Source organism: Rhynchophorus ferrugineus, unplaced genomic scaffold (assembly GCF_030347505.1).
Source record: "Rhynchophorus ferrugineus isolate W39M unplaced genomic scaffold, kcgeb_rfMv2 rfM5, whole genome shotgun sequence".
Taxonomy (NCBI): domain Eukaryota; kingdom Metazoa; phylum Arthropoda; class Insecta; order Coleoptera; family Curculionidae; genus Rhynchophorus; species Rhynchophorus ferrugineus.
In genome coordinates this window covers 21,227,774-21,253,962 of record NW_027472584.1, presented here as the reverse complement: position 1 = coordinate 21,253,962, position 26,189 = coordinate 21,227,774, and the positions used below count along the sequence as shown (strand labels likewise).

At 28.3% G+C, this 26,189-nt stretch overlaps 1 protein-coding gene across 1 annotated transcript in view; it reads right to left on the bottom strand.

Annotated features, from left to right (window-relative positions):
- Positions 1 to 25,817, bottom strand: part of LOC143197508 (putative receptor-type tyrosine-protein phosphatase mosPTP-1) — a 277,664-nt gene extending 251,847 nt beyond the window's left edge. Inside the window, exon 1 of the mRNA XM_076406044.1 lies at positions 25,556 to 25,817. Coding sequence (XP_076262159.1) covers positions 25,556 to 25,700 — 145 coding nt within the window. The 5' untranslated portion in view covers positions 25,701 to 25,817. The remainder of the gene's footprint in view (positions 1 to 25,555) is intronic.
- Positions 25,818 to 26,189: the final 372 nt, after the last annotated feature.

The following is a 26,189-nucleotide window of genomic DNA, read 5'->3' as shown; positions in this document are numbered from 1 at the left end:
TTGGCTTCATTTATTTAACTATTTTCATAAATATTTTTCATCTCGTGTATTATTATTACCGAATTGATTAAACGTATAAATAAATTAAAGTACCCTCAGGATATTGTTATTGGATTTTCAAATAGTTTCATATAAGAAATGGGCAAAAATAAGTATTTGTTTGTTTGTCACAATCCAGGCAGTTCAAAGTTTTTATTTAAAGATGAAAGAAGTTATATGATATTTAAAAAGAAATAAGTGAATTTCGGTCAGATATCTTAACAATTATAGATTCTAAAGTAGTTTAACATATATTTTTCTTGGACTTTTATTTCCTTTATGCCAAAATACATACATTTTGATAGTTTCACCTTCATCCGAGAGCTAAAATATTTTTCTAAATTAATAATTAGCTAAATTTTTCCGTATATTAGTCATGAAAAGTTTTTGATGATTTTGTGTAATTTTCAAGTTTTTTATTCTCACTTTCGTTCAAATTAATGCAGAATAATGAAAATTATAGGGATTATAAAGAATTTTCTGCTGAATCGACTAGTACTATAACAATGTTGATACAACTTTCCGTTTTTAAATTATATAATGAAGAATATATTTTCAGAAAATCAGTGGTTTTGGTTTATATCTTGAAAATTATATATTTTAGAACGATTTAACATGGATTTTTGTTTATTTCATGCCAAAATACATCTATTTTGATAATTTCACCTTCACCCGATAGCTAAAATATTTTGGCACTTTTTCCATATATATAGTCATGAAAAGTTGCGATTTTGTCTCATTTTCAAGTTTTTATTCTCACTTTCGTTCAAATTAATACAAATTAATGAAAATTACAGGGATTATAAAGAATTTTCTGCTGAATCGACTAGTACTATAATAATGTTGATACAACTTTCCGTTTTTAAATTATATAATGAAAAGCATATTTTCAGAAAATCAGTGGTTTTTGGTTTAAGTGATATATCTTGAAAATTATATATTTTAGAACGATTTAACATGGATTTTTGATTATTTCATGCCAAAATACATCTATTTTGATAATTTCGCCTTCATCCGATAGCTAAAATATTTTGGCACTTTTTCCGTATATATAGTCATGAAAAGTTGCGATTTTGTGTCATTTTCAAGTTTTTTATTCTCACTTTCGTTCAAATTAATACAAATTAATGAAAATTACAGGGATTATAAATAATTTTCTGCTGAATCGACTAGTGGTATAATAATGTTGATACAACTTTCCGTTTTGAAATTATATAATGAAAAGTATATTTTCAGAAAATCAGTGGTTTTTGGTTTAAGTGATATATCTTGAAAATTATATATGTTAGAACGATTTAACATGGATTTTTGATTATTTCATGCCAAAATACATCTATTTTGATAATTTCACCTTCATCCGATAGCTAAAATATTTTGGCACTTTTTCCGTATATATAGTCATGAAAAGTTGCGATTTTGTGTCATTTTCAAGTTTTTTATTCTCACTTTCGTTCAAATTAATACAGATTAATGAAAATTACAGGGATTATAAATAATTTTCTGCTGAATCGACTAGTGGTATAATAATGTTGATACAACTTTCCGTTTTGAAATTATATAATGAAAAGTATATTTTCAGAAAATCAGTGGTTTTTGGTTTAAGTGATATATCTTGAAAATTATATATTTTAGAACGATTTAACATGGATTTTTGATTATTTCATGCCAAAATACATCTATTTTGATAATTTCACCTTCATCCGATAGCTAAAATATTTTGGCACTTTTTCCGTATATATAGTCATGAAAAGTTGCGATTTTGTGTCATTTTCAAGTTTTTTATTCTCACTTTCGTTCAAATTTATACAGATTAATGAAAATTACAGGGATTATAAAGAATTTTCTGCTGAATCGACTAGTGGTATAATAATGTTGATACAACTTTCCGTTTTTAAATTATATAATGAAAAGTATATTTTCAGAAAATCAGTGGTTTTTGGTTTAAGTGATATATCTTGAAAATTATATATTTTAGAACGATTTAACATGGATTTTTGATTATATCATACCAAAATACATCTATTTTGATAATTTCGCCTTCATCCGAGAGCTAAAATATTTTGGCACTTTTTCCGTATATATAGTCATGAAAAGTTGCGATTTTGTGTCATTTTCAAGTTTTTTATTCTCACTTTCGTTCAAATTAATACAGATTAATGAAAATTACAGGGATTATAAATAATTTTCTGCTGAATCGACTAGTGGTATAATAATGTTGATACAACTTTCCGTTTTTAAATTATATAATGAAAAGTATATTTTCAGAAAATCAGTGGTTTTTGGTTTAAGTGATATATCTTGAAAATTATATATGTTAGAACGATTTAACATGGATTTTTGATTATTTCATGCCAAAATACATCTATTTTGATAATTTCACCTTCATCCGATAGCTAAAATATTTTGGCACTTTTTTCGTATATATAGTCATGAAAAGTTGCGATTTTGTCTCATTTTCAAATTTTTTATTCTCATTTTCGTTCAAATTAATACAAATTAATGAAAATTACAGGGATTATAAAGAATTTTCGGCTGAATCGACTAGTGGTATAATAATGTTGATACAACTTTCCGTTTTTAAATTATATAATGAGAAGTATATTTTCAGAAAATCAGTGGTTTTTGGTTTATGTGATATATCTTGAAAATTATATATTTTAGAACGATTTAACATGGATTTTTGTTTATTTCATGTCAAAATACATCTATTTTGATAATTTCACCTTCACCCGATAGCTAAAATATTTTGGCACTTTTTCCATATATATAGTCATGAAAAGTTGCGATTTTGTCTCATTTTCAAGTTTTTTATTCTCACTTTCGTTCAAATTAATACAAATTAATGAAAATTACAGGGATTATAAAGAATTTTCTGCTGAATCCACTAGTACTATAATAATGTTGAAACAAAGTGCAGTTTTTAAGTTATATAATGAAAAGCGTATTTTAAAAAAATGAGTAGGTTTTGGTTTATGTAATATATTTTATATTTTCAGTAATATTGTAATATTTATATTTTCAGAAAGTGAACATGTGTTTGCTTACTCCATACATCTTGAACATTATAAATTCTAAAAAAAAATTACATGGAATTTCATATCTTTTACATCAAAAAAAAAAGTATATATATAGTGCGAATTTTATGATTATCCAAAAAGTTAAAAAAGCTAACACATTTTCAGTTTTTACAGTCGTACAAGAATTTTTGTTATTTTACAATTTTCAAGCTCTTTACATTCATTTTTGTTAATTCAGTTGATTATACATGCTGACACACTTTGTTTTTGTTTTTTGTCAATGTTTTTGGGAATTTTTTCTCCAATAACTATAATATTATTCATATTATAATTTGAACTAATTAATGCCTCAGTATATTTACCGTAATAAACCACGTTGTGCTCTACTGCTTGTAAACTAATTATTAGTTGCTGGACCAAGCTCTTGAATATTTTGATTAACAAGTTTATATGTTCTTGTATCATGATAATGGCTAGATAACTTCGTCCTGCTAGTTGCGTCTTTATTAATTTAAAGTCATTTAGCTGTATGATATTACTGGGTGTATGTCTTTATATTTATGTGTAATAACGAATATGAGAGAGTTATATAGCTTAACATTATAGCACAATGTGATGCCATATGGGATATGTGAAAAGTTTTAACTTTTAAAGTTTGTTACCCATCAAGCGAACTCATGAAACATTTATGTCGCACAAATAATTTCGTTCTCTTTGATCAACAATGCTATCTTTTTTATAGATAGAGGGAATTTTCGTATATTCATACTAATAGGTGTAAAAAGCGTGTGAAATTTTTTTTAAAGAATTTAACACAATTATTTATTAATAAGGTCTTGAACCACCATTTTCTTTTAAAATGACTGCAATTCTTCACGGAATAGATTCGTAGAGTAGTAGAATGTCGTCCCATTATTGTACTAAGACATCTGCTAATTGTTTCAATGATGTTGCAAATGTAACTCTACTTATCACTTTCTCCTCTAAAACTCAATTATGTTGAGGCCCGGCGATTTTGCTGGACAGTCTTCACCTTTAATGCTATTGTGATACTCCTCAAACAAATACTGAATCTTTTCGGCTGTGTGTATCGTAGCATTCTCGTCCAGGAGTAAAGCAGTATTTGGCAGCATTAAGTTAGTCATAGTAAAAACTTCGAGACGAATCTCTGGTCCAGAGGAGGCCACTGATGTGAATGAGACGACCATTTGTACTGACTGTGAAGCAGGCATTCTGAGTTGTAGACTTATTTTGTTCTAGTTTTTCATATATAAACCCGGCTGTTTTGATGTTACTTTTGATAATTTTATGTTGTCTGGCCACAATTATTTTTAATTTTCGTCGGCCTTGTCAGTTAACTTTAGGTTTCGTCCACTATTCCTCTTCTCTGTTGATTTTAGTACACTGAAATATAACCTACAAAATTAATTTGGCCTGTAAACTGAGCAATACAAACGCGTCACATTATTTATACGGTAGCAGTATTGACAACATGCAGCGAGATGTACTATATTGTATGGCGTTCATATTATTTTATCTATCTCCTGTATGTTCTTTTTATTGATAATGTTTCATTCGCTTTCTGATTGAATTTTCCAGATTAGTTTGTCTTAAAATTTGTATGTATCTTTAAAAAGTTTTATGTTGAATGGTACATATTATGCGAGCGTAAGTATATGAAGTGCACAAGAATTGTTATCGATATACGTCTGACCTAATAATTTAAAAGAACAATTACTGGAAACAAATATTTTTGTTTTTCAACAATATTATCAGTGAAAATCAATGCTTCAATGGATGGAAAATTACTTTTGAAAAGAAGTTCCATCTGTATGTCAGACTGAGAACTTATCATCTTACTGATTAACTTATCAACTTAGATATATACTTTTGATATATCAAAAAATTTTAAGATTTGCCCAACATTTTAAAATGAATCACTTGGGGTACGATATATTGATGTAAATCAATGAAATTTCATTTCAGACTATTGCGGCATGACACAGTGGCACGTTATCTCGGTGAAACGATTTTTTTTCTCGCCACATACGGACTTTTTATGCTAGTCATGTTACTCGAAACCATTTTGTGGATTTTTAAAATATTTTCTGGAGAAATCACTCCAACTGCACATCCAGGGTAATAAGCATCATTAATACACACAGAGATATGTTTGAATTTAACATCAAATCCAATACCACTCAAGAAAATTTTTAACATTTGTTAGACCACTGTACTTTGAGGGAGTTTTTCAGATTTTTACTAATATATATTTAAAAAAATCTATTTGTAATTTTTTGGAATATTTTCTGTAGAAATCATTTCAACAACACATTCAAGAAAATGAGCATCATTAGTACACACAGATATACGTTTGAATTTAACATCCACTCCAATACCATTCATGAAAAAGTATATAAAATTGATTTCAGATATTTTAAAGTAACATTAGTTAGACCACTGTACGTTAGGAGATCTTTTAAGCTTTTTACAAATATAAAATTAAAAAGAAATCTATTTGTGGATTTTAATAATATTTACTGGAGAAATCGCTTCAACCACACATCCATGGCAATGAGCATTATTAGTACATATAGATATATGTTTGAATTTAGCATCCAATACAATGCCAGTTAAGAAAAGTTATTTTAAATTGGTTTCAGATTTTTTAAAGTTACATTAGTTCGACCACTGTACTTTAAGGGAGTTTTTGAGATTTTTACTAATATATATTTAAAAACATCTATTTGTAATTTTTTGGAATATTTTCTGTAGAAATCACTTCAACAACACGTTCAAGAAAATGAGCATCATTAGTACACACAGATATATGTTTGAATTTAACATCCACTCCAATACCATTCAAGAAAAATTATATTAAATTGATTTCAGATATTTTAAAGTAACATTAGTTAGACCACTGTACTTTAGGAGATCTTTTAAGCTTTTTACAAATATAAAATTAAAAAAAAATCTATTTGTGGATTTTAATTATATTTTCTGGAGAAATCTCTTCAACCACACATCCAAGGCAATGAGCATTATTAGTACATACAGATATATGTTTGAATTTAGCATCCAATACAATGCCAGTTAAGAAAAATTATTTTAAATTGATTTCAGATTATTTAAAGTTACATTAGTTCGACCACTGTACTTTAAGGGAGTTTTTCAGATTTTTACTAATATATATTTAAAAACATCTATTTGTAATTTTTTGGAATATTTTCTGTAGAAATCACTTCAACAACACGTTCAAGAAAATGAGCATCATTAGTACACACATATATACGTTTGAATTTAACATCCACTCCAATACCATTCAAGAAAAATTATATTAAATTGATTTCAGATATTTTAAAGTAACATTAGTTAGACCGCTGTACTTTAGGAGATCTTTTAAGCTTTTTACAAATATAAAATTAAAAAAAAGAAATCTATTTGTGGATTTTAATAATATTTTCTGGAGAAATCGCTTCAACCACACGTTCAAGAAAATGAGCATTATTAGTACATACAGATATATGTTTGAATTTAGCATCCAATACAATGCCAGTTAAGAAAAATTATTTTAAATTGATTTCGGATTATTTAAAGTGACATTAGTTCGACCACTGTACTTTAAGGGAGTTTTTCAGATTTTTACTAATATATATTAAAATAAATCTATTTGTAATTTTTTGGAATATTTTCTGTAGAAATCACTTCAACAACACGTTCAAGAAAATGAGCATCATTAGTACACACAGATATACGTTTGAATTTAACATCCACTCCAATACCATTCAAGAAAAATTATATTAAATTGATTTCAGATATTTTAAAGTAACATTAGTTAGACCACTGTACGTTAGGAGATCTTTTAAGCTTTTTACAAATACAAAATTTAAAAAAAATCTATTTGTGGATTTTAATAATATTTTCTAGAGAAATCGCTTCAACCACACGTTCAAGAAAATGAGCATTATTAGTACATACAGATATATGTTTGAATTTAGCATCCAATACAATGCCAGTTAAGAAAAATTATTTTAAATTGATTTCAGATTATTTAAAGTTACATTAGTTCGACCACTGTACTTTAAGGGAGTTTTTCAGATTTTTACTAATATATATTTAAAAACATCTATTTGTAATTTTTTGGAATATTTTCTGTAGAAATCACTTCAACAACACGTTCAAGAAAATGAGCATCATTAGTACACACAGATATATGTTTGAATTTAACATCCGCTCCAATACCATTCAAGAAAATGTATATAAAATTGATTTCAGATATTTTAAAGTAACATTAGTTAGACCACTGTACTTTAGGAGATCTTTTAAGCTTTTTAAAAATATAAAATTAAAAAAAAATGTATTTGTGGATTTTAATTATATTTTCTGGAGAAATCTCTTCAACCACACATCTAAGGCAATGAGCATTATTAGTACATACAGATATATGTTTGAATTTAGCATCCAATACAATGCCAGTTAAGAAAAATTATTTTAAATTGATTTCAGATTTTTTAAAGTTACATTAGTTGGACCACTGTACTTTAAGGGAGTTTTTCAGATTTTTACTAATATATCTTTAAAAAAATCTATTTGTCATTTTTTGGAATATTTTCTGTAGAAATCACTTCAACTACGCATTCATGCAAATAGATTTCAGCCTTTTATTGAGATATTACCAAAAAAATCAATTTTTTTAGAGAAAAAAACAAGCTTTTCATCCATGAGGTTTCCTTCCAAACTGGAAACATTTTGAACTCATTGAATTATTGATCAGTTAAAATGTAAAAGATGTATTATTAATTTATTCAACCATCAATATACGTGCCAATAATTCGTACTAGATAAAGCATTCTCCGACATATATTAGTAGATATTATTTTACTTCTATTTTGGCGGGTGAAAATGGAATAGTACGCTACACTGATTATCCGTATTATAACTTTTCAAATGACTTGATTTCAATTAAAACTGAACACAAAGGGAAAATTGTTATTGCATTCTTGTACGCCATGTTGAATAATTCCATATAGACCAAAGCTAATTAATAATCAACGATTATAAGAGATTTGAATTGATTGAAGCTCGGTACGGATTGAATATAAAAATTATCTATCTGGGTAGAAATTTAACCTAGTTTAACATAGTTCTGACTATTGATTATATTATTAGATCTTGCCAGTTTAAGACGCAATTGATTAAATGCATCTTGGGCTTCGGGAAACTAGAAATGGAATAAAACATTTATAATACGGAGCTTCCAATATTACAACCTATAGTTCTATTCGATAGCTGAGTGTTCTAGATGTTTTGGATAATTAGCTCGGAAATTTTGTCGATACAAATCAATTAATGTATTGCTTTGTAACTCACACTCTATTAAGCTGAAATTATACGAGCTCTGTGAGGATATTTTTTTTATTCTCTGTTATGTGTCATGCTGTCTAACTTCTAAATTATTTGTGTTTTGTATTTCTTATCAGAGAGCTGTGATCTTTGACAATGTTGTGCAAGTCTTCTTTGATATTTACGCTATGCTGACATATTCATATGATCATATTGGGATCTAGAGACATGTACTGCTTTGCTCTGGAATCTTTTTAATATTTTAATATTGCTGTTGCTTGTTGTGCCCAATAAATACATGGCGTATGTTCAGATTTCACACTACGGAGTTTTCTGTCGAGTAATTTACGTTTAAGTTAATCTATGATTCAAGTAAAGGCCCAAGTATTTTTCAAGTTAATATTATGGGATGGATTTTACCAACGGATGGGTTTCTCTTCTCAATGTAACAGTAAATAACATGAGTGGACTTGGCTTGGCTTGGTTTGCCTTTATCCTCCGCTGGTTAAACCAGTTCTCTATTTTGTTTAGATGGTATTGAAGTTGGAATGAAGCAGTTTTTAAATTACAGTCATTATGTCTTCAGGAACTTAATAGGTAGGGCTTTCATGTTGAAGTGAACTGAGTAATTTGCTCATTATTAGAGTTTTACAGAGACGAGAACAACGGGTATTCAAACAGGGTAATGTCCGGGGTATACAGTAGTTACTACTACTTATGTGTAAAGATTTGTGACTTGAGCAATTCAGACAATTTTTTTTATGTTGGCTTCAGTCGCATTAGTGTTTGTTAATACAGAGTCGTATTAATAGTTTGATCAAGCCTGAGCAGTTTATAATAAACAATTAATTCTTAAACTCACTAAATACTAGTATCCTTACTTGAGTCAGTGTAAGCTTTACAGTGTAGCTGCCAGCTTCTCTGTGCTTCGCCCATGATCTGTTTTGCGCATTGTAATCCATTTTTCTCATCATCCATCGTTATTGGCTTCCAAAATGACCCTATTTCATTTCGTTTTTTGGCAAGAATTCCCAAATGGAAACTGCAGTTCTATTTATCACTGTTAATTTACACGGAGCCTAAACATTAGTCTTTTTTGGTATCCAGTCTTATGTGAATAGTGCACAACTGTTTGTAGGGCGATATTCACTCCAGTTGTCACAGCAGTCGAAGTAGTACGTGAAAGCCAGTAGCAAAAATACCTGCTAATTGATTACTTTTCACTTGACAACTTCCGTGACCGCCTGGATATCAAAGTTAGCCATAAAAAGACTGGCTTAAAAAAGAATAAAACTCATATTCCACCACAAAAATGCAGCAGTGCACAAGCATATGTTGATGGTGGTAAAACTGCAGGATTTCAGATACGAACTGCTCGACCACCCTCCGTATTCTCCTGATTTGGTACCAGTGAATAATTTGGAATGATTTAGATGAACATTTTCATAGCCTTCAGGGAAATAATACTGATGTTGGAGAAATGCTGGACCAAGCGTAAAAATGAAATAATTTTGAACTGAAAATCATGATCTGCAAGAAATTTTGCTCCTTCGGATTTGCTATTTTTCCAGAATATTTAGTAAAATCTGGTTTAAAGTAATTTTGCCGGCTTCGTGGGCGTAGTGATCAAGGTACGGTCCTCCTACTGTTATTATAGTCGCAGATTCGAATCCTGCTGAAGCATGAATGTACTTTATGTTTGTGTTTGTAATTGTAAATGTCTTTATTGGTAACAGTGAAAAACCCGACAAGTGATAACCATTCCAGTCACGCCTGTAACCAGGCTGGGTAAGACCGGATATCTTCTGGGATGACTTCTAAAGTTGGTCACTGGCCAATCGGTAGGTTTAATGCCGAGGACCGTGTTTCGAAGCACACGTTAAACTGTAGGTTCAGTTCAGATAAACCCTCGTTGGTAAACAGGAGACTTTAAAATTAAAAAAGACATTTTTATAAAATAAAAAAATGGATAGAATAACCTTTTCAATAGTTAAAATAAAATGTACATAAAGAGAAAATGTTCAAGTTTTTAAACCTTAGTAGTTGTAATCAATAAAACTAGCAAGAATAAATCTAAATATAACTGAAATATATATAGTATACAATATAGATACAATATTAATATATGTACCCCATTATACACCCTTTTTGGACTTTAATAGCTTATAAAACCGATATAATTTGATTTTCCTCATAGTTTCGCATTTCTATACCGTGCCTCGAGCCCAAAGATCGTAATTGAAATAGCCAGACAAAAATTTATTTCCATAAAATCTTGTGAAATATTAGGCTCTTAGTTTAAAAGGGCCTTTCGTTTCCGTCTCCTAGTGTTCGCTGTTGAAAAATGTCCAAAAGGTTTTATATCCTGTAATAGTTTTATTTAAATATCAATTAACCGACAGGCGTTTTATCATTTTTTTACGGGATCTTTTTGTAAACTAAGTTTCTTATGTTTTGTTAGAATTTTATTTAATTACAGATTATGTGAGTGTTTTTTTAAAAATTATTTGTGAAACAAGATTGTGAATTAATTTTAAAGAAATTATTGGTCATCTCAGTTCTCTGAGATACTTAGTATATAATACATATAGCCTTCTTTTCCTTGTTTTAGCTATTGAAAAATATCCAAACGTTGTATATCCTGTAATAATTGTATTTAAATATCAGTTACCAGATCTATTAGTAACAGATTTTTTAAAACTTTTGTTTAATAAGGATTGTGAATTAATTTTAAAAGGATTTGTTGGATATTATCGAATTAATTGAGGTATCTTTTCCCTCTTATTATTATATTAGTGTTGATAGTGAACTAATTTTCCAGGAATTGTGGGGAGAACCTCAATTAGTCTCTAATGTGGTGTATATTTGGTTATAGTATCTTTAATTATCAAGTAATTGTGAGGAGTTTAACTTTTTAAAATAAAAACTGATACTTAATTTTAAGGGATTTTCTGTTGATGCGTACTATATCTTTGTGGTATATGACATCGCTCGAAATAACTAGTGATGGTTACATATCAATAATGGCCGCGAATTGGTTGTGACAAATTCGGATTTCCTATATCAGGGTTTCTCACAATATCCATCTAAGGTGCATCTAGGGTGTCTCCAAGATGATTTCGTTGAGTTTGTGCTGGCATTTCCTCAACTCTATCGTCCATCACAGTTCTTAAACCGTACTCATTGATTCACTGTATTATTATTATGATTACCTGAAAATTAATTTTATATATTGATGTAAATCAATGAAATTTCATTTTAGACTATTCCGGCATGACACAATTGCACGTTATCTCGGTGAAACGATTTTTTTTTCTCGCCACATACGGACTTTTTATGCTAGTCATTTTACTCGAAACCATTTTGTGGATTTTTAAAATATTTTCTGGAGAAATCACTTCAACTACACATCCAGGGTAATGAGCATCTTTAGTACACACGGAGATATGTTCGAATTTAAAATCCAATCTAATACCATCCAAGAAAATTTTTATTAAATTGATTACAGATATAAGCAACTTTAGTTAGACCACTGTACTCTAAGGGAGTTTTTCAGATTTTTACTAATATATATTTAAAAAAATCTATCTGTAATTTTTTGGAATATTTTCTTCTATATATATATATATATATATATATATATATATATATATATATATATATATATATATATATATATTTATATAGTATCTTTATAGGTTATAGTATCTTTAATTATCAAGTAATTGTGAGGAGTTTAACTTTTTAAAATAAAAACTGATACTTAATTTTAAGGGATTTTCTGGTGATGCGTACTATATCTTTGTGGTATATGACATCGCTCGAAATAACTAGTGATCGTTACATGTCAATAATGGCCACGAATTGGTTGTGACAAATTCGGATTTCCTATATCAGGATTTCTCACAATATTCATCTAAGATGCATCTAGGGTGTCTCTAAGAGGATTTCGTTGAGTTTGTGCTGGCATTTCCTCAACTCTATCGTCCATGATGGTTCTTAAACCGTACTCAATGATTCACTGTATTATTATTATGAGTACCTGAAAATTAATTAACATTTCTGGTGATGTTAATAATAGTAAACTTTTACTATATATTATTATAAACGTCTTGTTAAGCTGCTATTAAAAAATTAATTGTATTTTTATATTTCAACAATATTTTCCGTCGTTGTTCCGGTATTAAAACGTTAAAATCGATATTCTATTTTTGTCCCCAAATAAACCTGAGCAAACTTAAATCGTCTAAATCTGTTTTATTTACGATGGGGGATTTAATGATGGATTTTAAATATCCGTCCAAGAAAGATGTCGAAAGAAAATCCGTGCAATAGGAAATTAAGAAAAATTTCCAGTATTGATTCGAATCGCCATGATTGTTAAATATAATTTTCACGTATTCACTCATTGAAGTTTCCACATAATTTTTTTTGCGCGCGGAATAAATTTGCCTGATTAAATATTTAATAAAAGATAATCGTACTTTATTCGACGATACATAATTGGAGAAATCGTCGTAATCGGAATGTTTGAAATCAATTTTTTTTTGTTAGAATCCACTGAAATAATTCTGGCTTTTTGGTTTCACATGATAAGAAATTATGTTATTATCCATTATTGTTACTAAATTATGCTTTATTAAGTCCCACAAAATTACAGACATTTTCGTGGGCAACTTCTAACGTAAAATGTATTATATAATTTCCCTGAAACTTTCGATAGAAAAAATAACTTTGATGATTTCTCACACTATCATTTGATTGTGATTTGAGGACTTAAAACTTACGTTTTCTTTTGATGCATGACAGAAATTTTGGACTATTTCGTGTTTAGTTGGCACACCAAAAGAGTGAGGTTCTTATTTATACTTCTGAACATGCTATATTATTTATTATTTTTGTGGTTTATTCCCGTCAAATTACGGGTATCTAAATTAGTCTTGATTGATGTAAGGGTTTATGTTTCAACCACAAGTAAGGGCAATATGAATGAATATCAGAAGGTCACTTTTTTCATTGTTTGCTTTATGTGAATCTCTTCCTAATGTCCTAATATTGTAGTTCTTTATAAATGGACTAGAGACTGGAAAATACAACTTAATAACTCCAAATTTGTATATGTTAATTTTGCGTTGCTGCGCTATAACAAAAGTCTAATTACATCACTTGACGGATGCCCGATTCCTCAAGCAGAACCAGCCAAATACCTCGGAATATATCTTGTTGGTAGGTTAAACTGGAAAGACCATGTTAGACAAAAAGCAGAGTAGATTAGACTCAAAGTCAAGCAACTCTGCTGGTGGGTCGGAAGATACTCTGAGCTTGACTTAAAATCAAAGAGATGGTTTTATCAGTCAATCATAAAGCCAGTTTGGACCTACGGGTATACATCAAACCACCTAGTAATCCAATGTACCCAAAACAAACTTCTATGATTAATTACCAATGCTTATCGCTACGCAACCAACGAAGAGCTGCACGATGACCTCGAAATCGAATGGATACACGAAGTGATCCAAGATTTCGCTTTAAAGCATGTTATAAGGTTGCTAAATTACAGCAACCTGGAGGCAATAGAGCTACTGGACAACACGCAGGAAATCAGAAGATTGAAGCGAAACAAACCACACGAACTTGTTTAGTGTATAAGTGTATTCTTGGCTTTAGCTTAAGTAGATTTGTAGAGTTTTATTTTAATTTGGGAAATACTCATGTATTAATCTCGTACTGGCCGTGCATTAATGCAAATAGAACAGAACAGTAGGAATAAATTTAACCAAACCAATTTTTGAAAAAACTAAAAACAAATCAACCCTATTTAAAAATACTTCGTACAAAATTTGATTATACCATAATTATGAGGCTGACTAACTAAATATAATAACTTCGATGATTTTTACACTAACATTTCATTGTATTCGAAGACTTTTATCCCTATAATTCAATTTTTTTTACGAATTAATATTTTCATACTCAAGGCAACATTTATTTTCATCTGCAAGTTAACTCAATAACTCATTAATTAACTTCAGTTAGTTAAATAAGTTTAAGAGCTTTGACAATTTGATGTTTCGAGAAAGTTTCAAAGTAAAGCGAAAAATGCCGTAAAAACGGTTGTTCGCAAAAAGAAATACGTCAAAAATAACGAAAGTTACAAGGTAATTGGGTTACCGAAAGTTTTATGTGATTGAAATACCAGTTTTCCATTCCCTTCTGCTATAAATCTAAAACACTTGAAATATTTATAAACACATTCTACATATACACAATTTCATCAGGTAAAGCTGCGAGAAAAACATATTTTCGAATAAATTTGTATGGTATATTCAACTTAATATGTGTAAAATAGGAGCTTTTTAACTTTTCGATATTAGACCGTGTATTTAATGTTTCATATCTGAGTAATATTAAAGTAGCAAGTAAGTTTTTTTGGCTCATTGAGTCCTTGCAGGAGGAGATTTAATGGAATTAATATGTTCGAGTAATGTTTCATAGAAGATTATAATAAGAAAGTTTCTAAATCTTACCCTCTCACACTTTCAATTAAGATTAGAATAACTTCCAAAGTTTTTTCGTCAATCTGCGATATATTATCTTGAAAATAATTATTTAGTTTGATAATCTTGATGTAAAAATCAAATATTACACTTGTTTTACTACGTATAAAATCTCGAGTAAACATACCGAAAGAGAATCGAAAATAGTTGGACATTGAAGCCTTTCAAAATAAAGTCAATAAAGAGCTGTGTGACGTAGATCCATTATCACCTATTCTGTCTAACCGAGTGTTAGAAAAAGCTGGCGGAATTGGAGACATAATGGATTTGAACCAAGACTAATTTAATGTCTACCAGTTACACATATTGAAAAAGCCTTGTACTTTCAAAAACTGAGTTATCGAGTCCATTTGTAGCCTTTTTTACCCTTAATAATGTTTCTTAATCACCTAACTATTAAATGTAATTAATGTACGATATTACCAACTCTCTTTGTTTAATTCTGATAATTAAATAGAGGAAATAAAATTGGTTTTTATATATTTTGTGATGTTGTTTCATACCAAATTAGTTTTTTTGTTTTTATTCAATTTTAGCTAAAAGCATGTTCGTGCTAAAAAATGTAGTTTTTCGGTTATGGATTTTTTTTGAAAAACTGTGTAAATTTTGTGATTTTGAATTTTGACGTTATTTAACAGTTAAAAATCAATTTCTAATAAAAATGATTATATCATAATAGACTATTTTTCTCTAAGTATATATGTTAATTACAGTAAATTACAGAAATATATTGATTTTCATCAAAGCTGAAATTTAATAGTAAAAGACATGATTTTCTCAGTAAATCTCAGTAATTGTCCTAAGCAAGAGTGCAAAATCCGACGAGGAAAATGATCCCAGTCACGCCAGTAACTAGGCTGGGTAAGACCGGATGTCTTCAGTCGCAGGGCTTAATGTTTTTTTGGGATATCATTACAACAAATATATAACGAAATATTTAAATTTGATGTAAAAAATTATTGATATATATATATATATATATATATATATATATATATATATATATATATATATATATATATATGGAGAATAAAATCTATGAATTCTATTATATAACATCCCACTATCAATCACATCTTTATGGGATGAAATTGATTACACTTCTTGATAAAAATAAATGTAAAACGGTTATATATGGCAGGTGATATTTTTCGCTTTTATTATATTAGTGTATTTACAGAAACAAAAAAGCGCATTTGATATTCCTAGATATAGATATACTTATATTCGTTTTTCTCTAGAATATTTTACCTGATACTATTTTTATGGCAATAACACTATAAAATCCGAATAAATTGATAAAAGGCGTTATAAAAATGTCTACTGGTTCTATTGTTTCGCCTTCAGCAAAGTAAAATTTAAATCAATTCAAATTTATATTCAATTGTGTATTTAAATGTGTATTCAAATATATACCAGTTTAACCTACCATCAATATATATTCTGAGGTATTTGGCTGGTTCTGCTTGAGGAATCGGGCATCCGTCAAGTGATATAATTAGATTTTTGTAACATTGCAACATCGCATGTACAAATTTGGAGCGACTAAGTTGTATTTCCCAGTCTCCAGTCCATTTATAAAGAATTACAGCAGAATAGTATTGAGAATAATGGAAGAGATTCAAATGGATATATTTATATATATATATATATATATATATATATATATATATATATATATGTGTGTGTGTGTGTGTATTATTTATCCATAAATATTTGATTATAAATAATATCGTTCTTATATAAGTTTTATTCAAGCAACAAGTTAACAAGAAACGTTTCAATTACGATTATATTGACGATGACAATGCATAAGTAGGTTCTTTGTTTAATATTTGAAGCTACTTTAAAATGTACAGAGGCTACGTTCAAAAGGAATCAATATTTCATATAAATATTTCCACCAAGATTAAGAGGAATGGTTGTGTGAAATATTTATCCTAAAGGCCACTGGGCTACATGGTATTTTAGCGCTAGCTTTAAGCCGGCATACATAATAAAACATATTTTTTTTCTCTACAAGAAAAAGCCCTTTTAACGCAATTGGCTCTTGTGTAAGCGCTAGTAGTTAAGATTATATCGAGAGAATCGAATTGTAACGGTTCAGTTTAAATGCATAAAAAGGCCACAATAAAAACGCTAAAAAATTTCCAATTTCAATTCAATTCCAAAATAAATATCTCGATGTTTATACTAAGCCTTTTCAAATCAGTAGTTTGTTTAAATTTAAAGTCCTTTTAAATTTGTTTCATAAAATATAAATGCATTTACTCATTTCTATATTTCGTGGACTATGTACTAATTTTTTCACTTTAAAAATTTAAAATTGTTCAATTTTATGAACAATATCAGTGAAATATTTTGTAATCAAGGTCTTTCAACTTTCAAATGAAAATGTGGAAAAAGTGCCAAAATATTTTATCTTTCAGATAACGATAAAGCTCTCAAAATATATGTATTTTGGGGAATATATGTATTTCGAAAGAAACAAAAATCCATGTTAAATTGTTACATAGTTTGTAGTTTTTAAGATACATAACCTAAACAGGAATTCATTGATTTTTTGAAAATACCCTTTTCATTATATAACTCAGAAAGTAAATGTTCATGACTATATATATGGAAAAAGTGCCAAAATATTTTATCTTTCAGATAAAGATAAAACTAATATAAAATATATGTATTTTGGGGTGAAAGAAACGAAAATCCAGTTAAATTACCATATAGTTTGTAGTTTTTAAGATATGTGACCTAAACTGGAATTCATTGATTTTTTGAAAATACACTTTTCATTATATAACTCAGAAAGTAAATGTTATATAAAGAGTATCATACTATCATTCGATTTAGCGTAAAATTCTTTGTACTTCATGAAATGTTCATTAATGTGTGATTATTTTAACGAAAATCACAGCAAACAATTGAAAATGGTAAAAAAATCGCAAATTTTCATGACTAAATAAATAAATAAATATATATATATATATATATATATATATATATATATATATATATATATATGTATATATATATATATATATATATATATATATATATATATATATATATATATATATGGAAAAACTGCCAAAATATTTTTGTCTTTCACATGAATATAAAACTCTTAAAATATATGTATTTTGGAGTGAAAGATGCGAAAAAATACATTAAACCTATTTAGAATTTATAATTTTCAAGATATATGAAAAAATGGAATTTATTATTTTTTGTTTAATAGCTTATACAAGCATTAGATTCGCCGTAAAGTTCTTTATAATCCTGAAGTTTTCATTACCTCACAGTTATTTTAAGAAAATGATAGCAAATAAGCGAAAATGGTAGAAAATCATATGGAAAATCTGTAAAAAAATTACTTCTCAGATAAATTTCAATTTATTATACACTCATTCAGTAAATGCCAAGTAATAACACTTCAATATATAATACGATATTTATTTTAACTAGAATATCCCTTAAAATTCAATAAAATCCCCATAATATATATCTGAAATGTTTTGTTAGAATAAAATAAATATAGGGTAATAAAGTGTACTGTGTATCAACTTTCTCATATTACACATCACATCTTTACACATTTCAGTTCGGTATTCGAATCTCTATTTTGTATTCGGCATAACCATACAATGTAGAATAAAATTGAACAGTTTCCATAGATAAATGCAAATACAATTTCACCAAACGCAATAAGGCAATATGAACAAAAGTAAAATAAAATCGCTTCGTAAATCGTATAGATCTTTATCGTTTTGTTCGATGTATAGTTACTATTAATTCCACCTTGAATAAGCAGAATAAAACGTATAATATACTGAGACGAATATTATGATAGGAATGCATTAAACGTATAAGCACTAAAATATGTTTGTTGTTTTCGGAAACAACAAAATGGTAATCATATTTAAACGGATTATGCTTTAAAATAAATGGTTTTGGTTGAATAATAAACAGGTAAATTGTTTAAATACTAAGTAGGTCGAATTAGAAATAGATATTTTTTTTAGAAGTTTTATTTTAGTGCCATTGAGACAATGTTTTTTTGCTAAAATTAATGATTTTATGGTCTATATTTAGAAGATTGTTTTCGTAACTTTCTACACATTCGGAACTTATTTAATGAACGAATTTCATAACCCTGCAATCATAATATTTTAGACATATATCTCATTTTTTCCTTTTCTTAATTGAATGTCCCACTTTACATTGTATTTGCGTTAGATATGTGGGATTTTATCTCTTGTAATTCAGTTTTATACGCAGATAACTTACTTTATACATTAATTTACTCTGAAAGATATGAAACCGCTTTAATATGACGAATGCTTTTAATATGACAAAGGATTCAACATCAAAATATTAAGTTATCACGATTAAATAAAACTGACGAATTATGAACCATTCGTTCCTTCAGTAAGTCCACCGTTACTCCAATATTTAAGTCATAAACATTTAATATTACGTTTAAAAGCATCAGAGATATCTCAGGTCAAACACAAATTTATTAAATTTAATAAAACGTAATAAAGTCATAATGGTTCTGGAAGAAGGTCTTTTGTTATTTTTCCCATTTTTTTTAAATTTTTATTAATTCAGATTTGTTTAGGTTTCTTTGGGATTGTTACTTAAGTACATTTATTTTTATTAGTTCATATTCTTTGTCAGTAACAATTCCTACTCTACTTATCATTTTGGTTTTTGTGACTTGTGTAACTAAGATAATTATTTTGTCAAGTTTATCTGTTTTGACACTGAATCTTTGCGTTTACACTGAAAAGGCCATTTGAGAATGTGCCAAATTGATCTCCAGCACGCCTACCTTCATTACTACGTAAGGAGATCGGTTTTGATTCATGAAGTTTCGATTCATCCACCATTTAGTCCAGATCTTACCCTACCTAATTATCATTCGATTTGGAATACGCAAAATTATTTTAATTGTGTAATATTTTGAAAGCTTGTAAAAAGCACAAGTACAAAATTTTGTTTAAAGTCTTATAATGCATTAGCGTTATACGAAGAGATAAGAGATAAGAGATACGAATGATGGCATGGTGCATAACAAATATATTTCCTCAACAAATTATTATTATATAAAATTACAATTCACTGTTATTAAAATTAAGTAATAAATTATAATTTTTTTGTTGCAATTTTAATTATACCATAATATCATAGTATATCTGTTAAATTAACAATGATTACAATATGAAATACCTCTAATTCTCTATTAAACCAAACCGAGTGACTTTTCAGCTTTACTATTGCAATCTGATTGGCGTCTGCGATATCTTGTATAATTTTGAATTCATAAGCATTAATTATAGCCTTTAATTGTTGTCAACATCTGATGAACGTCCACGTACCCATCATAAATCAAACAGTTCTCTTACGTTATACGTATTCTATTCTCCCCATGGTTTAGTGATAACTCTTACCAGCCCCTGTATCTTAAAACTGCACTGTCATTATATTTAACGATTCACGTTAAAATCTATATTATATTGAAATGGTTATCAGTCTTCTGTTTGCTCTTATTGCATTATTATTCGACGGTTGACATTTTAAAACTGTATTCTAAAAGCGGATTTATTATTTATTAATAGCATTGCATAGCACACATGTTCTTATAGTCAGCATTAATTAAACCAGTAATATATATTTAAACTGATATAGAAAAGGAATAATTAATAAATTCTTTTTAAAATATTACACTTACTAACTGATCTGACTTACTGATTGAATCCTTCTCTTGCTACAAATAATCTATTGTTATTTTAATTTTAAATTACTTTGTATTAATTATATTGCATTTATATTAAAACCAATGTTTGACTTTTTTAATGTTGTTCTACCAGAATGGAAATTTTAGTTCAATTTCTACTAAGATTGTACTGTAGTGTAGCGTAAAAGTATATCGCCAGGGGACACATAACCCACAATAATAAATTTAAAGTGAACAACGGAAAGAGCAAAATAAAGGAACAGATATACTGGAAGACCGGTTATTAATCCTCAGGAAAAGCCCATTTTGTTTAAATCATTTAACTCTATTCTGATTGGTATCTTAGTGTTTTTGTTTGAAACTAAAATAAAATTTAACGTCTTTGATATCAATATAATATATAATAATTTATTCTTCGCTTTGCTTGTGTTGATATTATTTAGAGAGAACTACAAAAATAGTAATAGTTAAAAATTTGGAAAATCTTTTCATTAAAAAATCATGAAATGGTGCATCGTATATTCATAAATTATGACGAAATTATTCTAGTATATACATACCGGAAGTATTCAAGGAATTGATTATTTTTGGTAGCACATTAAAACGACCATCGAGTAATAAAACGTTTATAAACTTATCTTTTGATGTAATAAATGGTTTCAAAACTTTTGAAAAAGAAGCTCGTTCCAGATATATATTAAATAAAATTTATTGGCGACATAAATTCCTTATTATATCTCTACTAGACTTGGCCAACTTAAAATTATAGATACTTTTAGGAAAGGTTTTACACTTAAAATAGAGCTGAAAAATGATAATGTTTTGACTTTTAATTCGATATCTCGAATTTTACTAGCATTTAATTAAATACTACTACTATTATTTCCATTATTTTATACAGATTTATGTAAAATAATATTATAAATTCCATATTTTAATTTTTTAAACAATTTTACAATACATATTTTTTGCAACTAAGTATTTTTGGTGTTTATATTTTTCCTTGTGTCGGTGAATTACATATTCCTGATATTTCGTGGGAGAGATCTGCTCCCTAATAAGTTAACCTGCATGACGCTTATACACTGCCTCTCACCTCAGTGGGAGGGTAGGCCAGCTTGTCACGCAATTGAGTTATGGCGGAATTAAAATATCTGGTTTCCATTTGATTGATGTTTTTTTTCGATTTATCTGTAATTTATCGAAGCGCTTTAACCAATATTAATTAATGTCCTCTAACCATAAATATATTATTTCGGTTATTATTATATTATTGCAATTATACATAATTATATACGGTAGAAGAGACAAAATGGAAACACGGATACAATTTGCAGAAACTGTGGAAACAAACAGTAGAAAAACATCGAATTTTTTACAGTTTTAAAAAATTGCAGATAAGAAAAACTCTATAACTATAGATACATAAAAGAAAAAAAAATAAGGCACAGTAACTGGAGAGCCAACACCCCAAAGAATATATCGACCAACATCAAGGAAAACGAAATGATATTAAGAAAAACTAAAATCAAAGTATACGAAGCAATTCACAAGCCAACTAAAGTATGTTCAAGGAAAGGAAAAACTATTATACAAGTAGCAGAACTGAAATATCTTAGAAGGGTAAGGGGTATAACAAAGATGGACAGGGTGAGAAGAAAATAAATAAGAAAATATCTCAATAATTGTATCAGTGGAATAATACATCGAAAGGAGACAATTCAGCTGGTGTGGGCACTTATAACACTTGGAAGAAACAAAACAATCAAAGACATTATGGCTAGTAAGGATGGAGAGGAGAAAAGTTAAAGGACAGAAATTAACCTGCGATGAATACACCAGATTAATAATTCAAAAAAGAGGAAAAAAACTGAGCAGAGATAGAAAAAAATGGAAGGAATTTATAAATAGAGAAAGAGAGCATAAATAATAAACATAAAACACCTATACCACTAAGTGGTACAAAACGTGTTTTGATATTTAAAAACTTTTCAAATATTCTTCTTTTAGAGTAGGAGAAGAGATAGAAGAGCAATGGATGGAATGATAGAAAATAAATATCAAAAGAGGAGCATAATTGAAAATCTTCGGAGGATACAATGACAAATGGTGTTTGTGAATGTAGTTATTATGTTTAATGTATATATAACATAATGTTGAGCCTCCTTGCCAAACGAACAAAATTGATCTGAATTAATCAATTAATTAAACTCAACTTAGAACTATACCCGAAAGAAACTATAATACAGAAAACAAGATTTTTTTAGATTAAACATCACTGATATATATTCTGAATCGAAATGTTAAATAACATAAATAATTCAACTACAAATTAAACATAAACAAAAGGAAACGAATATCTGAAAATTCATTTAAAATTATAAACAAAATTATTTAGTTCAATTAAAATTAAAACCCTAAAGTTGTAAAATAAAGCGCTCCTAGTATCACCTCCAATATTATTGTTTCAGATTTATACCACCCAATGCCAATCACAACATGATGGGAACTTCTGGATAGGTGGTTAAACCAGGAGAGTATGAAACAATTTGCCCGGTTTGTAATACCTTTTTGATTTATATTGTGTATCGTTTTTAACCATACAAATTCTTTTGTTACAAAAAGAAAATATCAGGCATAAATTGTTAATTTTTAAAGTACAGCGATTTAATTGAATTTCAAAGGAATTGTATACCTACGGGAGAAAACCGTGTTTTTTTATAATTTGAAGATGAAATTTAATTAAAATTTTAATTAAGCTCTAATAAGTGATCTTTTTTGTGTGGAAGACGAACTCTTAATAGAGGAGAAATAAGGAATTAATTGTTTGGTATATATATAAGGTAAACATTTTAAATTTTGTCTGATTTTTTGTTCTATCCACATACAGGTCATGAATATTAGTGTATTATCTCCTTTTGCCTTTCTATCTCTATTTTTTGTTGCTATCTAACCTTGATATCGATTTGGGAAACCTCAACTCCACATCCTTCACTCATTATATCATTAGATAATATTGTACCCTATTAGTTTAATGGTTAGCCTCCACATTTTTTTTTCACAAAGCTTATTTCTACTCCTACCTAATGATGTTTCCAGATTTAGGAACGTAATATTATTATTTCAAATTATTTACTTAGATTGGAACAAAGAATTTATCTTTATACAGTATTTACACTTTAATATCTTTTTTTTTTTCTTATTGATATTTTGTGTATTTCAATATAACATACTGTTAATCGAACAAATATGTTTTGATTATAACTAACGTTTTTGCAATACTAAATAATTTTTTCTATTGCTTCAATATTTAAATTTTTCATGTTTTTAAAGGAGAATTTTGTTTAAATATTACATAATATTTGTGACACTTTTTATACTAAAATATTTTTTTAGTATAAGTTATATAATTTTACTTTAAATTTTACGTAAAACTTGAAACAATGTAATTTATTTATTATATTTATCAGAAGAAAAACGTGGAAATGGATTATTTCTTACCATCTCATTTTTCCTACGAAGGAAAACCTTTATATTGGAAGTAGTTGAGTTTATTAATTATTTAAAACGGCTAATTTAATTGGATTTAAATTTCTAAATATAATTTGTTGCTTTGGAGAGAGCGGTTAGTTCTTTTAAGTGAGAATTTCAAGAAACTTGCCTCCAAGATTAATTTTAATTAAATTTTTAATTAAGCTTGAAAACGTTTTTCTTTTATCCATGCGAGGGTATGGTTAAGACTCTTATTTAAATTAAAAATACTCCTTATGTCTAATATTTTCCGATAAATTGAGTAGTCAAGGAGACTATAATAGAATATAATGAAAATTAAGTAAATATATTCAGGAAATAGATTTATAGCGTTAGGAATAAATCACGAAAAACAATATATTACGGAATACTGTTTCAAACAAAGGAAAATCCTAACCAAACCAAGAATAAAATCATATCCGACGGCCATAGCTGAGCATCAGAAGGGTTCAAATATAAATTTCAACTAAAATATCCCACTAGCATAACATCGTTGTTTGGAATTTTAAAGGTCTTGATTTTCATATAACAAACAATTTTGTTTAATTTCAATATTTTCTCTAATATGCTATTTCGATATTTATCTAAAATAAAATTCATATTAGCCCAAAAATAAAATAATGATTAACAAATATATTTATCTATTTAATTTTTATCATAACGAGAAAAAAAGCTGTTTATTAAATTTGATTTTATTTTATATTCAACGAAACCAATCATCGCTTTTAACAATGACTATAAACCCAACCCCCCTGTTTCAACAACAGAAGGAGCTAATTGCTAAATAATGATAACCGAAATCCCTTTATTTAATTTTATGTATACTTTATTAATAATTTAAGACAGACGATTTAATTGAATTCGAAACTCCCAATCAGTTTGGTCGAGTTTTAGGGGGAAGTGGTTAGTTCTATTTAAATAAAAATGTTAAACTTGGTACCCGAGATTAAATTTAATTAAAAATTCGAACGATATAATACTTAACAGGGCAACGATGAAAGTTCTAAATGGTGCGGCTTTAAATGTTTGGTTTTTTGCCATGAAAAATCGTCATAAAAAACCAACTATTTCATACGATGCTTTTAGGTAATCAGTATTTAAAATGCATGGGGCGCTATTATAGTTAATTGAATGTTTTGTAGATTTCCCTTTACTTAAAGTTTGCCATAAAACAAAACCTCCAGAAAGAAACAAAAAAGAAAGGATCAGAAAATATTTACTTAAGGTTCCGAGTGAGAGTCCTCGGTTGTAATTAAAAAACAAGAATTAAAGAAGCCTTTCTTATTTGATTGGTTTAGGTGTTGTTATGCAAAATAGGCAGGACTTACCGAAAAATCGTGGTAAAGTGTCATCCACTTGAGCGAAAGTAAAAAATACGCCACTTATCCCAAATAATAAAGTTTTGCTGCTAATTACACTGATGATGAGGGTCCTAACGGCATTTAAAACGGTTAAATATTCTACTGACACCATGTCACTAACATTAAATCTAATACACCGAGAATTTTCAAAATACACTAAATATAACACCAAACATAAAGTTATTTACAAGTGTGTGATTTGAGTTTGTTCAGTTTTTACTTGACGTTGTTTACGTTGGCTCACATTTTGTCGAAATAGCGATTCCCCTTTGGCAGTAGAAATAAATTTAAATCATAATTATAATTAACGCGGACACTACGTCGAGATATCACCGGGAGAGATCGTCTTTCCAACGCTGTGGAAAACGGAATGGCAAAATCCACGGTATACGGGCGCTTTTATCACATTGCACGAGAATTTTGCCGCCCTTACGGTGCGGTCTTTCTCAGAAACGTAGACTTGCGCCATGCTTCTCTCTCTCCGTCCTCTCGTTGCGCAAGCTTTCGTTCCATTCTCCGGAACACAAAATATTGCCACGGAAGATGGAACCTAAATTATTTAAATCCCAAATTTGTTTTTTTAATTGAGAACAATTAACCA